The sequence below is a fragment of the Gymnoscopelus braueri genome, assembly GCF_963280865.1.
Source record: "Gymnoscopelus braueri genome assembly, chromosome: 22".
Classification (NCBI taxonomy): Eukaryota; Metazoa; Chordata; class Actinopteri; order Myctophiformes; family Myctophidae; genus Gymnoscopelus; species Gymnoscopelus braueri.
In genome coordinates, this window is record NC_137624.1 from 30,348,669 (window position 1) to 30,369,754 (window position 21,086).

At 41.5% G+C, this 21,086-nt stretch overlaps 1 protein-coding gene across 1 annotated transcript in view; it reads right to left on the minus strand.

Annotated features, from left to right (window-relative positions):
- hcn1 (hyperpolarization activated cyclic nucleotide-gated potassium channel 1) overlaps positions 1–20,584 on the minus strand; it is a gene marked incomplete at both ends in the record, with an annotated part of 102,251 nt that extends 81,667 nt beyond the window's left edge. Inside the window, 2 exons of the mRNA XM_080419897.1 lie at positions 10,003–10,426; positions 20,226–20,584. Coding sequence (XP_080276023.1) covers positions 10,003–10,426; positions 20,226–20,584 — 783 coding nt within the window. The remainder of the gene's footprint in view (positions 1–10,002; positions 10,427–20,225) is intronic.
- Between the last annotated feature and the right edge of the window lie 502 nt (positions 20,585–21,086).

Genomic DNA, 21,086 nt, shown 5'->3' on the forward strand with positions numbered 1-21,086 from the left:
ACTCTCTAAACCAATAAACCATATGGCCCACACGCATTTCCCATTTCCTGCTGCATTTAACAAAACCAACTAACAGAAGGACAGCCATGAGGATTGGCAAAGAAAATGGGTTAAATCTGTTGGCGATGAAGAGAAAAAACTCGTTCTGCTGAAGTCAGCGGAGTGTGAGGGAGCTGAACAATCCCCCCCCCCTCCCCTCTCTGCCGTCCCTAAGGGCCGAGAGCGGGTGAACCCCCCCATGGTGAACTGAACCAGACCACGGTTCCAGGCACAATGTGTTCTCCCTCAGAAGCACATGTTCTGCCACTGAGAGGACAACAACGTAGAACGAAGAAGAGGAGATCTTCAAGGGGAACAATCAAGATCAAGCTAGTTCATTTACTCTGCAAGGCCTCTGCGTGCGTGCGTGCGTGCGTGCGTGCGTGCGTGCGTGCGTGCGTGCGTGCGTGCGTGCGTGCGTGCGTGCGTGCGTGCGTGCGTGCGTGCGTGCGTGCGTGCGTGCGTGCGTGCGTGCGTGCGTGCGTGCGTGCGTGCGTGCGTGCGTGCGTGCGTGCGTGCGTGCGTGCGTGCGTGCGTGCGTGCGTGCGTGCGTGCGTGCGTGCGTGTTTGCACGAGTACACACAACAGAGAGAGAGAGAGAGAGAGAGATAGAGAGAGAAAGAGAGAGAGGGCAAAAGAGAAAGACGGAGAGAGAATGTCCTTTGGAGAAAATTAATGGCTCAATGTCTGTAGCAAAAGAAGAACTACCCTCCCAAAAGAATGTGAGCTGCTATTTTGCTAAATCAAATTAAACACCACATTCATATTATCTGGGCGACAAATATAAGTGTTTTAATTCACTTCACATATTTAATGAAGTGAAATCTAAATCCAGTATAAATCAAGTCCAGAACCAGTGTTACTGTAATGACACACAGTATAAGGTGTAATAAATGTAGGCTATACAGCATACAGTATATTTTTCATTTTCTTTACCACATGAACCCAAGCGTCCCTATTCCTCACAACGCAATGCATTGTGAGGTTGTAGATCGGCTATTTTCGGCAAAGAGATTTGGTGTAGAGCAAAATACTAATAATACCTAGTATATATAGAGTCTTGGGGGACCCCAGTGAACTAAGTACAGGTACAGAGTTTAAGTGGTTAAATTATTTGTACATTTATTACTTACAAAATAACCCTCTAGTTCCTCTAGATTATGTCAAGACCAGGCAGAGTCAGACCGTTACATGCTGAGGTGCGTGACAGAGGTCTTTTAATTTAGCCTCCTGCAGCCTGCAAGTCTCTTACACGTTACAAGAAAGATCTTTGCCCTGTACAGCATGTGTGTGCCTGCACACACACGGCGAGCTACAGCCAGATAACTACCCACGCTAACACAAGCCCATAGGTATGGCATCTACATACAAACCGTGTAACACACACACACACACACACACACACACACACACACACACACACACAGACACACAGACACACAGACACACACACACAGCTCCAATGCATCATTTCCAGTAGGAGACTTCTACAGTGGGTCACATGACTGCACACATCTGTGTGTTTCCTCCAACCATTGAGAAGAAATGATTTAAATCCTTATCCTCTAGTGTCCAGGTTCTAATAGCTCTGCTGTGAACGTCTAGTGCTTTTTTATTTGTATTTTTCCAGAAATAGAATAGGTAAATGTCATTGTTCAAGGCAGGTCCTACTGCCAGTGCCTTGTCATTGTGGTAAATTGTGTTCATGTGCAGTGACATCTATTTGAACACTAGGGGACAACTGCATACACTGGAACATGTACTGTAGGCCTACAGGGAATTCAAACAACACTTTTAGCCATTTTAAAATAGAATACTTTTCTTTTTTAAAGACCACATTCACATAGTCAGTGGGTCCTATTGTTTAGCCAGCCTCACAATGCCAATGGATGGTATAGGTCTAACCCTGTGGCCATAACCTCACAATGTGCAAACCGAAGTATTTTCTGAGAAAGATTAAAATAAATTCTTCTCGTGAATCCCAAGTCTGAAATTCGCAGGGCAGGTTCATCTCTCTCTCTCTCTCTCTCTCTCTCTCTCTCTCTGGTGGAGCAAGGCACTCCGTACAACCTAATCTCCACTTTGGCACAGAAGCTCGTCTCAGATGGTCTGGTAAATCACACAGTGACCTGGACATGGCCCCTGTGTTGCTTACTACTGTACTACGTCCAAACCCTCCATCTCACTGTAATGTAGTGCAAACCTTTGATTCATGCATCCACATCATTACTGTCACTAAATAAACATTTTTCTTTTCCAAATGCGTCTCTTGTGTCTTAACGACTTAAACTCTGGTGTCAGTATTTTTGCCATGGAAAAAATGTTTGAAAATTGGTGGTTAATAGAATAGAAATATGGGAATTCAGAAATTGAGAATTAAATAAAGTAATTGCACGTAATAGAATACAAGATTTAGTGGGTCATATTTGCAATCTTGTTCAATTGCTTGTAAGTTCCAAGTTGCTTCCAGTTCTACAGCCAAGCCCCCATACGTTCTGTTGTGGCCTTGGTTTAATGACTCCTACTTGACCTGGCACATTTGCACATGGACTACTGGGATGTTCACTAACAGATGCTTGCTTAGGATATGCCTGCCTTGAGCTTCAGCTTATTATAGCTCATTATATTCACTGTTGAGTGATTGTACATATACAGTACCCACTGTGTAGCTGGCTGACACTGTAAATACTGTATATCGATTGTACTGTACATTATACTTGTCTTGTACCTATATTTATTAATAGTTACATTATGCTGACCCTGCAGTCAGTTCTAGCGCAGTTCTCGCCAGGTCAAACTTTAAATCTACTTAATTTTTATTGTATTAAAAAATATTTTTTTTATCTTAGCTGTATCTCTCTAGTTAACTACCTACTTTTCTAGTATCTATCTATCTATCTATCTATCTATCTATCTATCTATCTATCTATCTATCTATCTATGATGTTCTTGACTTAAACTATTGCCATGTGAGGAAGATGAACTTGAAATATACGTTTCATTTGTAGAGCATGCCTCTGGTGCGATGTTGAGCAAAGTAACCTTGACCAGTGTGAAGAACCCTTAAGGAAGATCAATGTGACCAATGGAGAGAGACGATTCACGCAGACAGCCTGTAGCGTCACTCTAGCACAAAAGACTTAGACAACATTCACGCTGACAGCCTGACAGTATCTGATCGCTTGTTTTGAACCGACTACAAAATGGGGTTGCATCTGTCAGAATTAACTAACTGAGCCGTCACAGCAGATACTGTATACCTTAATGTGCTGCGGTTAAACTCTCCTCTTCTGTTCTTACCCAGTGAACTAGATAGCCAGGTCAGTTGGCTCACATTTTCCCCCTTAAAGATCAATTTACCTGCCCAGTCATGAATCAGCCATGTGGCTTAACCTAGGTAGAATGGCGATCCTTAAAGATGCGGAGTCCCATTTATTACACGCAAATTAAATGGATCAGTTGCCTTTAATTCTGGCTTTACCTTTAACATTATAGTGTACTAGGCTAGCTAGCTACTGACCTAGAAAAATATCCAACTCAAAAGCACTATATGCACGTTTTTCTTTTGTGTGTGTGTGTGTGTGTGTGTGTGTGTGTGTGTGTGTGTGTGTGTGTGTGTGTGTGTGTGTGTGTGTGTGTGTGTGTGTGTGTGTGTGTGTGTTGTTGTTGTTGTTGTTGTTGTTTTTAAGTCTATTTAGCTATTTTACTTGGGTGCTGACTCATTCAGGTGGCTAGAAATCATCGCATTTAATGCAAGATTTCCCAAATAATTGGTGTTCTGTGATGATTAAAAAATCCATCACACATCTAATATGACATCAGGTGAAGCCTGATACTACAGCTGACAAAAGAAATGGGCCATCTCTGAGGCTGCGACCTAGCCTGGCCGGTGGCAAGGATCCAAAATGAGGCTCGGCTCAGGAGCTGGGACCTGGCAGGAGGTCTGATGGTTGTGATGAAGCAGATGTGAGACATGAGGATTCTCCAGCCTAACTGTTTATCTATAAATATAAAATACAAAGCCGTAATATTTCATGTCCCACAAAGGCATGACTCCAACTATGGTGATGTCTGGTACTGCCTTTTAATTTGTATTTAATTAAAAAATATATATATTTATACAACATGTGTGTGTGTGTGTGTGTGTGTGTGTGTGTGTGTGTGTGTGTGTGTGTGTGTGTGTGTGTGTGTGTGTGTGTGTGTGTGTGTGTGTGTGTGTGTGTGTGTGTGTGTGTGTGTGTGTGTGTGTGTGTGTGTGCGTGCGTGCGTGCGTGCGTGCGTGTGTGTGTGTGTGTGTTACTTTTTGTTTTTTATTTTATTTCCTTTTGTGTACAGTATATTAAGTTGCGGGGTGCATTCTGTATTTCTATGAAAATACAAACATGTAATAAATAAAAGCACTATTCATTTAGGATAACCTCTCTGGTCAAAGACAACAGCAATGGAAGACAAGGAGAGCAGGAACCAACTTCAAAACACACCGTAAGAGTCCCCACACCCCCACCCCTATTTGACTTTATCACACCTAAGTTAAGTCATACAGTATAATCCTGGATAAGAGCCCATAAAACCTGTCATGTACTACTACACGGCCAAATATAGCAAATCTATGTGTCCCCTCCACAACATACTAGCAGCATACTTACAATATTTCCACAAGAACACCAAAGGATATGGTGTTTAAGGATTGGCACACACACTTGCACTTCCCTGCTTGTACCTGTGTGAGCAGTGACAAATAAACCTTCTTGATTCTCGATTCAAAGGTGTTCTAGGATTGCTACTGTTTTGGGTGGAGTACCAATGAATGAAAATAGATGGCGCACCAACTGTATAAAGGTAAAATCCTGAGTGTTATTTAACAAAAATTACTCTTAAAAATGTGATCCGTGTCAGAGTTAACAGGATTATGAGCTAGAGCGGGCCTGTAGTACAGCCATACAGTACCAAGGTTAATGGATGATGACCGTTTGACCTGGTTCAATGCTGATAAGATTAGGGGCTCCTTCATCTTTTAGATCAGTGATTCCCTCGAGGGTATTCCAAGTGGGCCCCCAAATAATTATATTATGATAATATAATATTTTATTATTAATATAAATATATATATAAATAAAAAAGTACATGGTATTCTTTAAAACCTTGGAAAATGAGTTTTCATTGCGATTCTGATAAATAGGAACTTAATATACTACATTAATGCTATTATTCCAGGCCGCAACGCAATCGATGAAAATGCACACGTCGCCTGCCATGTAAAGTGGTCAGATGGGTGAGCCAGTGGGGACCACTGCTTTAGATGGATGGACAGGTTGCCACGGGAGATCCCCCATCAGGCGGCAAAAAAAATGGTACAAATGCGGGCTGCTTGATTACTTTTTGCTTCAGCGGCAAATTGTCAACAACAAAAAAAACATATTTTCATCTGAAAATGCATTGATGCGTGTGTCGTTATTTTGATGCAAAAGCATAAATCAAGCTTTAGTGTGACTGTGATTGATTGAATGTGTGTCTGTCTGTCTGTCTGACTGACTTCAGTAAAGGCTGAAATACAGTAATGACACAGCACTGCTTCTTGCCATTATGACAGAAGGGGACTGCATTTCCCTCTCCATTACTGTGCTAATCCTGCGGCCTAACGTGCTGTGACAGCTTGGAGATTTGTTTTTCATTGTGTGTGCCCTTTCCCTCCCTACACCTTATCTCTGATCTGAATGAATCTGATTTCCTGCATTATTCAGCACATCTTTATATGGTTCCTCTAAAGAAAAATATATGTATATATATATTGTATATACATGCGCGCGCACGCACACACAACACACACACACTGTATGTATATGTTACAGCACGATTGAATAACCAGTAAGATTGAAAAATGAGTGCTCCCTTGTCAAAAGAAAAAATTACGTCTCGGAGGTACAGAGACTAGGGGGGGGGGGCGATGATTTATCGGGACAGAATCACTCTGCAACGCTTCACAGCGCTCTGCACGGTGACTCCCGTGGCTCAAGTCACCTTCAGGTGGCGCGCCTCCTTTGGTGAAACCGAGTGCACCTTCTTCAATCTGACTGGTTCTCCAATCGTACTGCGACATAAACATATGTGAGAGCGAAAAGTGTGACATAGAAAATGAGAGAAAGAAGACAGAGAAAGAAACACAAAATGGCAGAAAGAAAGAAAGAAAGAAAGAAAGAAAGAAAGAAAGAAAGAAAGAGAGAGAGAGGGGGGGGAGAGAGAGAGAATGGGAGAAAGAGAGACTGCAGTGCCTTAAGGCAGTGATTCTTAACCTTTTGGAAGTTCAAGGACCCCCAGTTTGATATGCATTAGGTCACGGCCAAATGTGGATCTCCTGGGAATCCCCTCAAGTACCCCATGGGGGCCCCCGGGAACCCAACATTGAGAACCAGTGCATTCAGGTATCTACAGTACCGCTGCTGCTGCTGCTGGTCTGTCTGCTTGCAGCCAGAGCCTTCTATTGGAGAGTTACGTCAATGAGGGGGCAGAAACAGCGCCGATCACGTGGTTCAAGTAAACTTGAAATAGTGACAAACGCTCATGGACTCCAGTGCATTCCGTAAACTTCCAGTTCAGGGCTTTGTCACTATTCGCCAATTAGAAGGCTCTGTGTAGAAGACCTGGTCGGATGAAGTAAACGGAGGTGACGCAACTCTCCTTATATGGCTCTGCTTGCAGCGTATTTCCATTAACCTTGTTTCAAACCAGGCTCCATGCCATCATCCTCTCATCCTCCCACACCACACACAGCTGGCCACGATGTACCACATCATGTGTGAAATGTATGGTCAACTCCCCACATGTACACGTCAAGACAAGACAACACCACCGAGGAAATTACAGTCTATATACAGTATGTGGTTTAACATTTAAGCCCATTTCAATCCGGCAACGCATACTGTGTCAAATACTGTGTTAAATTTTTTGCTATATTAGCTTATTTTGGGTATTAAAAAATAGCAGATATACATACAGTACAAGCTCATAGTGAGTGCCGCGCCACGAGCTTGTAGATGTAGTGTGAAAGTTTGTGCAAATCTTTGAATATATATATATTTTAAAGCGAACATTTGTTACTAAAATCTTTACTTCTGGAGGTCCCTGGAACAAATTTTTTTTTTTTACAAATGTTAGCTTTAAAAAATATATATTCAAAGATTTGCACAAATATTCACGATATTAAAAAAAATGCAGATCTACAAGCTCGTAGCGCTGCACTCGGTGCCTCGCTATGAGCTTGTATATCTGCTATTTTTGAATGGCCAAATAAATCTAATGCGTTCCAGGAGTGAATGGGTTAAGGTTCAGATCATCCCTTACAGTATGCATGTGTGTGCGCGTGTGTGTGTATGTGCACTCGTGCACACACAGATGCACACACACACACACAGATACACACCCATGAAAGTACGTAAACATACAGTAGTGCAAAGGGATGTACAGTATACTGTTACTGTAAGCACATCCCTGTGAGCCCTGACAACAACCTCGAGAGAGCGTTTTGCTTCAACAACCAATGAGACAAAGCGTAGACCTAAACAAACAGGAAAGGGAGGGGCTGGGACGGAGCCAGAGGAGGTTTGCACAGGCAGAGGTGGGAGGAAACTATTTCAACAGTACAATGACCATGTGGGTCACCATGAACATTCAGGAGTTTACATATACAAGCAGACAAGTAGTCCTTGGCAAACCTTTTGGAGTCAAGGTTTAGTAGACGTGTACCTTTGGTATATCTATATGACAGAGGTGGAAAGTAACTAAGTACATTTACTTAAGTACTGTACTTAAGTACAATTTTGAGGTATTTGTACTTTACTTGAGTATTTCCAATTTCCAATACCTTTACTTCTACTCCACTACATCTCAGAGGCAAATATTTTACTTTTACTCCACTACAATTACTTGAAAACTTTAGTTACTATTCAGATATAAATTATGACATTATGAAACATACATTAACCACTTTAGCCCTATTTTATACCTAGGCTATTTGAAAATAGCAGATCTACAAGCTCACAACGCGTCGCTTTGCGACGCGTTGTGAGCTTGTAGATCGGCTATTTTCAAACATTTTTGTACTTTTACTTTTGGTACTTTAAGTACATTTTGATGCCAATACTTCTGTACTTTTACTCAAGTAAATTTAGAATTCCGGACTTTTACTTGTAAGAGTACTTCTACAGTGCAGTATTGATACTTTTACTTAAGTAAAACATTTGAGTACTTTTTCCACCACTGTCTATATCTAAAGGCCTCTGTGTGAGTCTCAGATGACGTCATTGCTGCTGGTGTTATTCCAGCATCAATCATTGCAGTAGATAATGTATTTTATTTTTTTCTAAACCATGTTATTCTAACCCATTGTTTCTCTAATGAGGGAACTAGTTACCCCTAGGGGTAGCCTACTTTGGGGTACCTCATTTTTCTTTTGTGTTAGTCGGATATTGCTTATTAACAATTTATCCCACATTAATAAAACCAGTTAAATCTGGAAACTAACATACAGGTTTGAAAAATCATATAAATATATTTTTTTTCAATACAGCAAATTGACAATATACATCCGCCACCCGCCAATAAAAAACAAGCAGCTGATTGCATCATTTTTTTTACCTGGCCTGAGTGAGTTTTGAATGGGTTTGACATAATTACTGGCTAAAGATTTTAAATTAGCTTCTGACCTTTGTATTGCACAGTACACGCCATGTCATGCACATTATTATGGATTTAAAATAACATAAAAAAAGCATTCCCATTCTCTCACAGTGTGAGGCATTGTGTGATCATTATGAGCAATAGATGTAACGGAAATGCTAGAGGGAAACAGAAGACAAGCTGTGGTCAGGTTAACCCATTCAGACCGGGAACGTTTCATTTTGGATTAATTTGGCTGTTAAAAAATATCTGCTATTTTTGAAAAATCTTGCACATTTTTGAAAATCTTTGAATATATGTATTTTTCCAAGCGAACATCTTAACTCAAATCTTTGCTTCTGGGGGATTCTACAAATGTCTTCTAAATCCTTTTTTTAACTTATGTTGCTATAATATCAGTGATTCTCAAACCATTTCATGTCAAGGACCACCCAAAATACCACCCAATGTATTTGTCTGCAGACCCCCGCCCCATCTGAAAATATTTTGTTCCAGGGACCCCCAGAAGCAAAGATTTGAGTTAAAAATGTATATACACAGTAGGCTATTTATTTGCACACATTTTCATGATTTTTTTCTCTCAAAAATAGCAGATCTACAAGCTCATAGCGTGGCACTTTGGTGCCGTGCTATGAGCTTGTAGATCTGCTATTTTTGAAGAGCCAAAGAAATCTAAAAATGACACAGGTGCGTTCCCGGATTGAATGGGTTAAATGGTGTGACTCAAGAGAGGGAAATATGATGAATCATTCCGAGCCGTGTTCAGCGAGCCATAACTTCTTTGTTGCATCTTCACACAAAAATGACTCGTCCAACAGATACCCCTCTGAATACAAGGCACCCATAAGAAAATATAATTCTGGAGATCATTCCTTTCCATTTCGTTTTGTTTTATGTTTCCCATTTGACAAAATTACTACTAATTTACAAGAAAAGGATTTTGGGAGGTGCTCCCTATGTGATATCATTGCCTTTAAGAAAGAAAAACGATTCCAGCCATCACTGAGCACTATATTAACAACCGATTTGCTCATTGGCAGTTCCTGTTTGTTGTATTTCTACCAAGGCATGACATTTTCAAGGTTAAATCGCTGCTCGCCTGAAAACATGCACCTACATGTTACCTCGGTCTCTCTCTCTCTCTCTCCTCTCTCTCTCTCCTCCCCCCCCCCGTATGTACTGTATATACAACCTCCCTCTACACCCATACCTATAAACAACCTCCCTCAGTCCCTCTACACCCGTATACACAAACTCCCTCGACGCCCACAAGTAAGTACGTATACACACCTCCTCCCACTGATGTATGTATCTGATGAGTCGGGAGAGTCTCAACAGACGCAGAAGACTGAGGATCTTGGTGAAGCGGACGATGCGCAGCGCGCGGGCCGTCTTGTACACCTCCGAGTCGAAGCCTTTCTCCACTATTAGAAAGATATAATCCACCGGAATGGAGGAGAGGAAGTCCACGACGAACCAGCTCTTCAGGTAGTTCATCTTGATGACCTTGGGGTCGAGGATGATCTCCGAGCTCTCCTCGTTCACGATGCCCGTCCTGAAGTTCATGACCAGGTCCACCAGGAAGATGGTGTCCGAGGCCACGTTGAAGATCAGCCAGGTGGTGGTGGTCTGCTCCGAGAAGAAGGTTATTCCCACGGGAATGATGATTAGATTCCCCATCATCATGACGAGCATTACCAAGTCCCAGTAGAACCTGCAGAGCAATACATAAATAGATATATAAATATATATACAAACAATGTAAGCAAACAAACAAACATATCAGCAACAGTGCGTAGGATTCAGAGAATATAATTACATGACACCTTGCTCATGATATCCTATCATATCCTATATTAAAATTGGCTTAAGGGAGGACCGGCCGGCCAGCCGGCGGACGTCTGATGTCACGCTCTGACTAAACCATAAGGAGCTCCCAATACAGCTACGCCCAAATATGGAGTGTGTTGTCTAATCTCAATGTGTCGTCATGGCATAAATTGCAAACAAATCAGTCAGCTCCATATATGGGCACAAAAGGGGGCATTCCCATATATGGGCATCTCCATATACTGTATCGCCGTTTTTTTGGCCCCTAACTAGTACTTCATACTTTTAGCAGGAAACTCTGCAACGTTCGGCCTACTTAGGACATCTACCATTAGATTTTTTTGAGCGGTGTAGCCGCTCCTATAAGTGGGGTTGGGAATTCGTCCTTCCCTGTACTGTGATTGGCTGACTCTATTCACACCCTTTCCGTCCTTCCCTGTACTGTGATTGGCTGACTCTATTCACACCCTTCTCGCCGTACCGTGATTGGCTGACTCTATTCAGACCCTTTGCTTTGATTGGCTAGCGAGACGCATGATGAAATTAATAACCTATAAATAGTACCACGCACTTCAAAAAAATCATTTTTTTTAAAGTGAGCTTCCTTCACTGTGATGACACCACTCACTTCACACTGGGTGTGATTATTTTAATAATTACTACTTTTAGAGATATTTCACTTTTAATGGGAAAATGCCATTTAGCTACAGTGGAGCCTAGCAACTGCTTATTAGACCCTAGCAACAACATATTAGACCATAGCAACCGCCTATTATACCCTAGCAACCGCCTATTAGACCCAACAACCACTGTTTTACCCTAGCAATCACCTCTTTTACCCTAGCAACCGCATATTAGACCCTAGAAACTGCACATTAGACCAACTGCCTATTATGTGATATCAATTATCAAATTGAAATGTTCTAACTTTTTGTGTCACTGTGCAAAACACTTTGATGTGATTTCAAGAGACAATTCAGAGTTCAGAGTGAAGAAGTCATATTTGCTCAATACAGACTCATCTCCCATGGCAAAGAGAGTGACACACTGTCTGTGCTGCTCAAGTCAGATGGCTTTGAAGCACCGATGTGTGCGTCACTACAGTTCCATGCCATTTTAAAATGGACTTTCAACCCATTTTGAGCATTGAGTCATTATAGGTGAAAATTGCCAAAAGACTGTCAGAAACAGTGAAAATAGCAGTTCTACAAGCTATTTTCCCTATTCATTGTGAAAAGAAGTATGCAGTCGTAAGGGGTTATTAATGACAATGTTTACAACAAGTATCCTGTGTTTGGAAAATAGGGTGAATAAGTCTGGTCTTTATATTTTAGAAACAATAATTTTGTTATGTTCATGATTTCATTACTGTACAGTATCTTACTAGATAATATGAAATAATTACCACAGTCCTCTTCAACTGCTCTGCTATAGTTCAATGGGGCTTCATTTATCTCTTGTGCCACTGTACATCAGATGCCATTATCCTGCTATAAATGATTCAATTTCTTATAAATGTTCCTTGTCATTCGATTTAGCAGAAACACAATTGAAGACTGAACTTTGTGAGGTGGGGTGGATTCACAATCCTTAAGGCTTTGGGGGGGGGGGGGGGGCAATGTGGGGGTGGACAGAACTCTGGAAGTGATGTATGATTCAAAGAGAGAAATTGTACAGTGTTACCACTCACTGGGTGTAGTTGGGATTCTGCTAAGACCAATTTATACTTTGCTGTAAAAATAACTGCTTTTTTGGCAAAGTCACACGGCCATCCGATGACGTATTAAGCTTTTAGTATGAGGTCTGTTGTCACGTGAGGGGCTTTGGTCCTCCATGATCCCTCACTTGCCTACAAGGGCGGGATGGCTTCCTGTGTCATAAGCCTAATGCCCTGGTGGAAAAGTGTTGTTCGATATGGTTCTCAACAAAAGCATCATTTTTGTACGACGCCTTTTTCGCCAAAGCATAAATTACACGTCTATGTCAGTGCCCTCTGTCTCGGGAATGATGAACAGAGCCAAAAGTGATTCACGGACACCCCACTCTTTTCACAAAGTGTCCTGGCAACTGATAAGGGCCGCCGTGGCATCCATGAATGAAAATAGATGCTTTCAAGAATCCTATCTCATGCTAAAAACTCTCCACTGACGCCATCCCCGCTGCCTGCCTCTACGCTGCCTGGCCGTCTGTCTGCTGCTATGGCTGGAGAGACTGAAGTGGAATGGCTGACTGGCTGCCTGGTAATGGAGCTGTTTGAATAAATGAAGCAGGGGCCTTGGCTTTATAAATATCCAAAGATCATGTGTCAGATAATTGTCTGCACTTCAGCTAAACGACGGTCATCTTGCTGGTTAAGAATATCTACCATAGGTATTTTTACACCATCGGATGGCACTATTATATGTGCTTATTATATGTACAGTAAAGCCTTAGTGTAAATCCCTGAATGTTATATAAAAGTAGAAAAAATCGACTCGCTCCGAGTCTTAATAATAACATCTTTATGGGGCACTGAATAAAACCTTGTTCTCAGCGCATATCATTTACCGTTTGCAGCAAATCCCATGTGTAATATCAAGACAGGCATTTGGTTCTGTGTGTAGAGGGACCTATTTGGCTTCACTCAAGTCAGATGTGTATTGTTCTTCACACCGTAGCTGTGGTCAGTCGTGTGAGAGTTTGCGCACATGGCACTTGTAGGATCCCTGCTTCAAATCTCATATCAGTTCTTGAAGAACAAGAAAGAAAGCATATTGAACAAAGTACAAGTCTACCTCCAATATAGAAACCAGATCCCGTTCCAGCTGGATCTTCTATTATGAACCCACCGCCAGCTCCAACAGTGCACCCAGGTCCAGTGCCAACAATAAACTGATCTCTACCTTGACCAGTTACCTCAACTACCGTACCAGTAGTGCACCCAGATCCATCTCCAGATCCAACAGTACATCCAGGTCCAGATCTGGACCAAAGTCCAAATCTAGGTCAGGTCCATGTCTAGCTCCAAATCTACTGCACAGCCAGCTCCATATTAGGTACAAGTACATATAATATCTGAATACAACAGTACACTACATCCAAGTTCAGATCCCAAACTTGAAAATTATCATTCTAATATGAGCGCTATCTTCTTGGCGATGTCTGGACAACCTCAACAGGCCACCAAAATCCATCTTGATTGATTACAACATAAAATACTAAAATCAAGATATTTTACTCCAAATGTAGTCAAGGCTATTGCATTCTGCAACAGATATTCCTCTGCCAGACTTTAGATAACGCAATTAGTACTCTAATATACTATCAATATACTGTATATGAATCCATAGAAGACTCCAAAATAATTGACAATAAAAATAAACAACTGAATAGCTATGCCCCCCCTTTGCAAATCATAACAGAGCATCCTTCTTCCTATAGCAAATGGCATCTACAGTGTATTATATATGGAGAGGGGAAACCTCACCTGGACCCATCTGCACTCACAGGGACTCACAGGGTTTTACATAAGACCATAATACCAGATAGTAGTCTCCTCTAAACACATGTCCATCTTATGAATATAATACTGTTTTATTATGTAAATATTATGGTTTATTTTATCATTAAACGGGTTTGGGGGTGTCCCTTTGGATCACAGAGAAAGAGCACATACCATATATAGCAAGTATAGCCCTTAGTCCCTAAAGACCCTGATTCAAATTCAACTCAAGGCGCTTTACTTGTCATCCCCTCTCTCTCTCCCGGCAATTCAGTCTCTCTGTTCACTGTGTCTTTCTGAAATAACGCATAAAATGCCATTAAAAAAAGGAGGTTGCATGCACTTTTAAATTACCAGAACCCACTACTTCCAGCAAGTAGTAGTAGTTTATTGTCTGCAGTATGTGAAAACATAGAATTCCACAACACATCAGTGCAGCCAGTGCCAGCAAAGATAGAGGAAGTACCACAAGAGCAATTCACCTCCATCTCTGAGCACTTCATTCCATTCCTGTAGGTTCTCCCTCTATTGGCTGCCCCCATATCCCCCCAGCACAATCACCACCAGACCACATTTGCCTTTCAACAAAGGGGACACCAGTCAGCACAGTCAAACTAATTCAAATTCCCAGAGAAAATGTCTTGTATATCACACCAAATCACACTGAGGTGAGCTCTGACACATGCTGCTCTACTCTGATCCTTTCACACATTTAAATATAACATTTACATCCTAATTCTATACATGAATACATTTTTGGTTAGTTTAATATAATATTAATATAATTAATTTGTTGCCAAATTCATGTCATGTGGCTTCACATTAAACGTCTGGAGACAAGGTATAGAAGTTGATCATCTTGGCATACTTTTTCTTTGTTTTTGCTAAAATCCTACGAAGTGAGGTATTATGGCTTTAGTCTCAAACACTGTATCTTTATAGTTTCTACCATGATGTGTTTTGTGACATGAAGATTCTGATAGCTAGCATACCACAGGAAACAGTATTCAGATCACTATTGAATGTTTGGTCATTCCAAACACTTTGCAAACAGTTTAAAGAAATGTAAATATCAAATAGTAGATTTTTTTAAATTTAAGCTCCTTTGTTTCTGTGTCAACAGTTTACTCATTCAGCCTGGTGAAATTCAATATTAATTTGAATTAAAAAATACAATATTTCAAGCCCAGCTTGTATGCATGTTTTGAAGAATGATCGGAGGAATAGAGCCCTCATAAGAGAATTAAATCTTAAATTTAATATAAAATATGGTTTGAAACAAAAAAATATATATAATGCCCAAAAGTGTTCAAGACGTGTCTGCACTGTAAGTGTCTGTGATATTGGCTTAGCACTGACCAAATCTTAGGCACAGATAAACTATAGCTTGTGAGATAACCAATGAGGCATTTTATCCTTATCATCTGACACCTGACAACAGCCAGGGTCCATCCATGTCACTCCTATGATAGCCTGACAAAAGAAAACCACAATGAAAGACTTTTACAACTAAGACAAAAGCTGCTTCTTCTTACAGATAAAAAGCCCTGACAGTCCATGCATGGGCCCTTTTTCAAATATATCTATGAATAATGCATATTACTAACCTGTCATGAATCTTTAAGTAGCCACTGTTTACAAAGAATATGTTGGCTATTGAGTTTCAAATGCTCATACAAAGCACACGTGAATGGTGGTGTCATTCATGGACTGATGTTACATAAGGGTTTTCATTATAAGATCAGATAGCCTGGTTGTTTGGTACTGAAACCATCAGTGGAAGCATCTGCCTTGACAGGAAAAAAAGGTACTGTAACTGAACACAAATTAATGTTTTATAATTATAATAACAGTGAAGCATCGTTGCTGAAATTCTTTACAAACACTACAAAGAGTCCTACCCTTCAGCAGAGGAACACATTTAATTTTTAAAACGCAAAGTAAAGGGAACCACCAAGCATGTACCCCTGCCTATCTACTATTTATGTACCAATATAATGCGCACGCTTAAGACATGGGTATGTATCACTCTCTAGCCACGAGCCTATCACTCAGGTCGAGCACAAGGGTTCCTCCCTTAATAGACCAGGGGACGAGGGATTCCTCTGGAATGTGTTGTGTGATGGGTTGTCTTGGCACACTGAACAGAGGCCTGGCTACTGCTGGCTAGGCTCAGTGAAACAACTTCCGATCAAGGGTCTGATTTCCTAAAGAGCTTAAAACAAGATTTTAACTACCCTTGGAGGATCTGTTCCAACATCATTACTCATCAGCATTTCTCCTGTATTCTCACAGGTCTTTCATCCTGTCTCACAATGCGCCTCCATTCACTTTTTCGGATTCATAACTCTTGCCCCACAGATTGGTGGGGAACTGTTCTTTTGCTATCTTGTAGAAGTGGACTAACTCCTTAAACAACAGTTTTCAGGGCCTGTTAAGCTTATTGACTGTTGTGTCTGTTCTACTAATCCTTGCTCATCTTTGTAGTAAACACAACATTCTAAACACATGCTTCTGTACTACTACTTTGTGTGTGTGTAAAAAAAATAAACTACTGGTACATCAAAATATACTGTATATTATGAGCTATATATATATAGCTATATATATAATTCTTATTTTCTCATTCAGCCTACAATCTTACTACATTGGTTGCATGGATATGTAATTGTTTTGTTATTGATTGACTACAGCAAACAAAATAGCTCACACCAGATGCCCAGGGGAACATTGGTCACTGTGTGAGATTATGTGTTTATCAATTGGACACAGTTTCTGAATGGGAGATTGGATTTTTAAGACGTGGCACGCACACGTAGCCTACACAGTAACACACATATGCACGCACACATATGCACGCACACACACACACTCTGACCATCACAGTGCTCTGACCACTCTGAACCATCACAAAATGCTCAGTGTTGATTTATCCATGTGTAACTCCGATAATAAGCTACAGGGTCTAGTTGGGTCCATTTGTACAGCTCTCAGAGTTAAAGGGATATTTCACTTTCAAAACAAATGTAGGTCATTTTATCGTCTACTAAAGCTTTTGTGAGCCCCCCAGACAGTTTTTAAGTTGCTTGATTCAGTATTTAGATATTTGATATTCATTTTATCAGACACGCCCCCTTCCTATACAAACCCATTATAACTTCAAACTCAATTTTTAACATGTTATATTCATCAAAAACACCCGTCCTTGTTTCTGGTGACTCACCCTGCCTTCCTAATACGCGAGGGGGCCGTGTTTTTTCGATTTCATTTCTCTTTAATATTTTTTGGGGAAAATGAAAAGAAATTAATACAATAAGAAAATTTTATTAAAAAAATTAAAAAAGTTATCGAAAAAACATGGTCTCCTCACGTATTAGGATGGCAAGGTTTGTAAAGGAAGGGGGCGTGTCTGATAAAATGAATATCAAATATCTAAATACTGAATAAAGCAACTTAAAAACGGTCTGGGGGCTCACAGAAGCCTGAGTAGAAGATAAAAATGTCCCAAAGTTTTTTTGAAAGTGAAATATCCCTTTAAATTGACAGGACTTGACAGGATCCAGCTGGCATTGCCTAGTGGTTCTCAAAGTGGGGTCCAGGGGGTTGCAAATGGACCCTGACAGGTCTGTACCTCTGAGAGTTGTGGGGGTCTTTGAAATGGAAAGGTTTGTGAACCACTAGCCTTAAAGGGGAAATCCACCCATTTTCAATATTTAACTATGTCATTAATATAGCATAAAGGAGTTGTGTGGAAATAAGAAAAAATGTAAAAAAAAATTAACATAGCAAAAAAATGTAACATTGCAAAAAAATTAACATTGCAAATTACACTGTGATGACTCATCATGGTGTAATTTGCAATGTTAATTTTTTTGCAATGTTACATTTTTTTGCAATGTTAATTTTTTTTTTAATTTTTTCTTATTTCCACACAACTCCTTTATGCTATATTAATGACATAGTTAAATATTGAAAATGGGTGGATTTCCCCTTTAAGCTGCAGGGAGACACACAGGCATACACTGTAGATACAGGCTGGATAGAGGTTCAGCACCATGGATAGCGCCTGTTAAGGCAACTGTAGCACAGTGGGTTTCAACCCTTCTCATGTCAAGGTCCATTATTTATTGGGCATTTGAGACATGGACCACCGTTTGATCAGATTTAGACTCTCAGACCCAAGGCATAGAATATTTTGTTATATGGTTGGATACGATTTTGTCCACAATTCCATGCTGTATTGATGTTGGTAGTGGTACCATAGGAGAGATAGGAGAGAGGTAAACGTTGATCAAACTAACGGATCGGACCACTGGTTTGAGAACCACTGGTGTGGTGTAGCACGTTGATGGGAGATCAAACGGAAAACGGGAGAGTTGATCGCCAATGACCACAGTCAAGCTGTGTCAGGGGACACCGGTGGAACCAGACAGCACCAGCTGAGCTGAGATGCTTAATTGGTGAATTGGTGAACTGTAAACAACGGGCCTCGCCTGCACACACACACACACACACACACACACACACAGTACTGAGTCCTGAGTGTTCATTTAACTCTGAGAGATGACCATAATGTTGTGTAAGGATCCATTTGGTTTCATTTGTACATACACTCTCGGAGGAGTTATCAATGAACACTGAGGATTTTTAACCCTTTTGTCTTTGTTACAATTCCCCTGCTTTTAGTACGATTTGGAGTCCAAATCGTACTAAATGTTGGACCATATGCGCATTAAGCACGTTTTTGTGCGCACACGGTCAAATAACGACAGACCAACTATAAAAACAAACAGATAATGTCATGTCGCATTCCAATTTCAGACACATTCCATCACATTTCCACAGAATGTTGTGGCTCTTCCAAAAAAAAACACACTATTTTTGAATGATTCATTTTGGCCAATAGATTCTCAATCACTGGGCCTCTGGCTCTGTCTGTGCATACATTATCTTTTTAAATAATTAAATATGTGGTAGCATTTTTTTTTTCACGGAGAAAACGATGGCCAAATCCATATGCCTTTATGTAGTTGATCCTTTAATGTCTCGCATGTACCGCATTATGCTTTGCCCGCCTATAACCAAATGTTTACATTCGTGATTGCTATAGAACAGTGGTTCTCAACCAGTGGTCCGGGGACCACCAGTGGTCCCTGAGGGGGTTCCAGGTGGTCCCCAGCTAAATGATGGAAGAGTTGGTAACCAAATGGACCCTTATAGATTTTTAACTCTAGAGAGCATAAAATGAAACCAAATGGACCCTTATGGGTCCATTTGGTTTCATTTTACTCTCTCTCTCTCAAGAGTTCAATTATTGTTAAACATCTGCATTACTTCATTGAAGAATTGCTATATTGATCAAGGTTGGCCTGCTATCTCTATGGCACCAACATCAAGACAGCATGGATGGAATTGTGGTCAAAATCGTATCCAACGACAACAAAATATTCTAAGTCTTGGGTCTGAGAGTCTAAATCTCATCAAATGGTGATGAATCCGTGGCTCAAATGACGAATAAATAATGGACCTTGGTATGAAAAGGGTCTGAAACCCCACTGCTGAAGAATGGTACATTGTCATGTTATTCACACACACACAGCCATACATGGCAGGTGTCTGTCGCCTCTCGGAAACCGCATATGTCGCAATGACGACCATGACACAGGGTAATTGGTGTTATGGTGGAACAATCGTGTGTGCATGTGCGTGCGTGCCTGCATGTGTGTGTGTGTGTGTGTGTGTGTGTGTGTGTGTGTGTGTGTGTGTGTGTGTGTGTGTGTGTGTGTGTGTGTGTGCGCATGCCTGCGTGCGTGCGTGCGTGCCTGCGTGCGTGCGTGCGTGCGCAAGGCATGATGACATTCACCATCCCTTTTCCAAGGGCACCTCAGTGCAGCCAGCACCTTAATAAATGTACGCTCCTCCCTAATATTATAAAATACACAGTAATTTAAAAAGATATACACTACAGGTGATGCTGATCGTGATGCCATCATCAGCCCCGCGGTAATTGCCTGTGCTATATGCAAGCCAAAAGGTGTGTGTGTGTGTGTGTGTGTGTGTGTGTGTGTGTGTGTGTGTGTGTGTGTGTGTGTGTGTGTGTGTGTGTGTGTGTGGACGTGTGCCTTGCGGATCTGAGTGTGACGGGAGAGGGGGGGGGAGAAAACATGTTTTACCAGATGACTCCCAATCCACCTCTTCTTACCTAAAATCGCTATACGGATGAATAATCCAGTATCCCGCCGTCTGAACGCGCTCCTGTTCCTTCTCCACGGCTTTCTGGCTGCCGAACATCCGCAAGGAGAACTTATTGACACCGGGCTGCATCATGCCTCCAAACCGCCGCTGCATGAAGCCCCGGGTCGCCCCGTCCAGGTCGTCGAACCCCACCATGGCTTCCTCCACCTTTTCCCCCTTGTTAAAGCCCACCGAGTTAGCGTGGTCCTTGTTGATGTTCTGGCTCCCCATGTTGTTCTTCTGTATCGAGTCCTGCCTCTGAAACACGTTATTCCCGTCCGCCTTTTCCTCCTTGTTGCTGGAGAACGAATTGGATTTGTCTTCCATGGTTTTTATTTTATTTTAATTTCCCCTTTTTTTCCCCCTGTTTTTTATTTAAGAAAACGTACCGTCTCCTGGTCGGGAGGACAGGAGGAGGCTACGCGCGGAAAAAAAAGCTCAAGAGGACCCCGACGTGAGCCACCGGCGCTCCTGTTTCATTTGGTTGTCCTTCAAACTGCCCACAGCTTGCTATCCCTTTGCCTTCTAGTGCGAATGCTGCTGCAAACTGAGAGCACGGTGCTGGTGAACCTGCTGCTGGATCAGGTTTCTGGGGTTACCGCCATCTACCGACCGACCCGATTTACCGTCCAAACCCGCCCGGCTGCCTCAGCCCTGCCTGCCATCCATGCCTCATCCCGCTCGCACGGCACACTGCGGTTTAACTGGCACACGCTCGTGCACCTTATTTCCATAATGTGGCTCATGATGATCACACAGCCCCTTCCTCCTCCTCGCGTCATACCCCGTCTCTTCTCTCCTCTGTCATCCCTTTATTCTCTCACACATG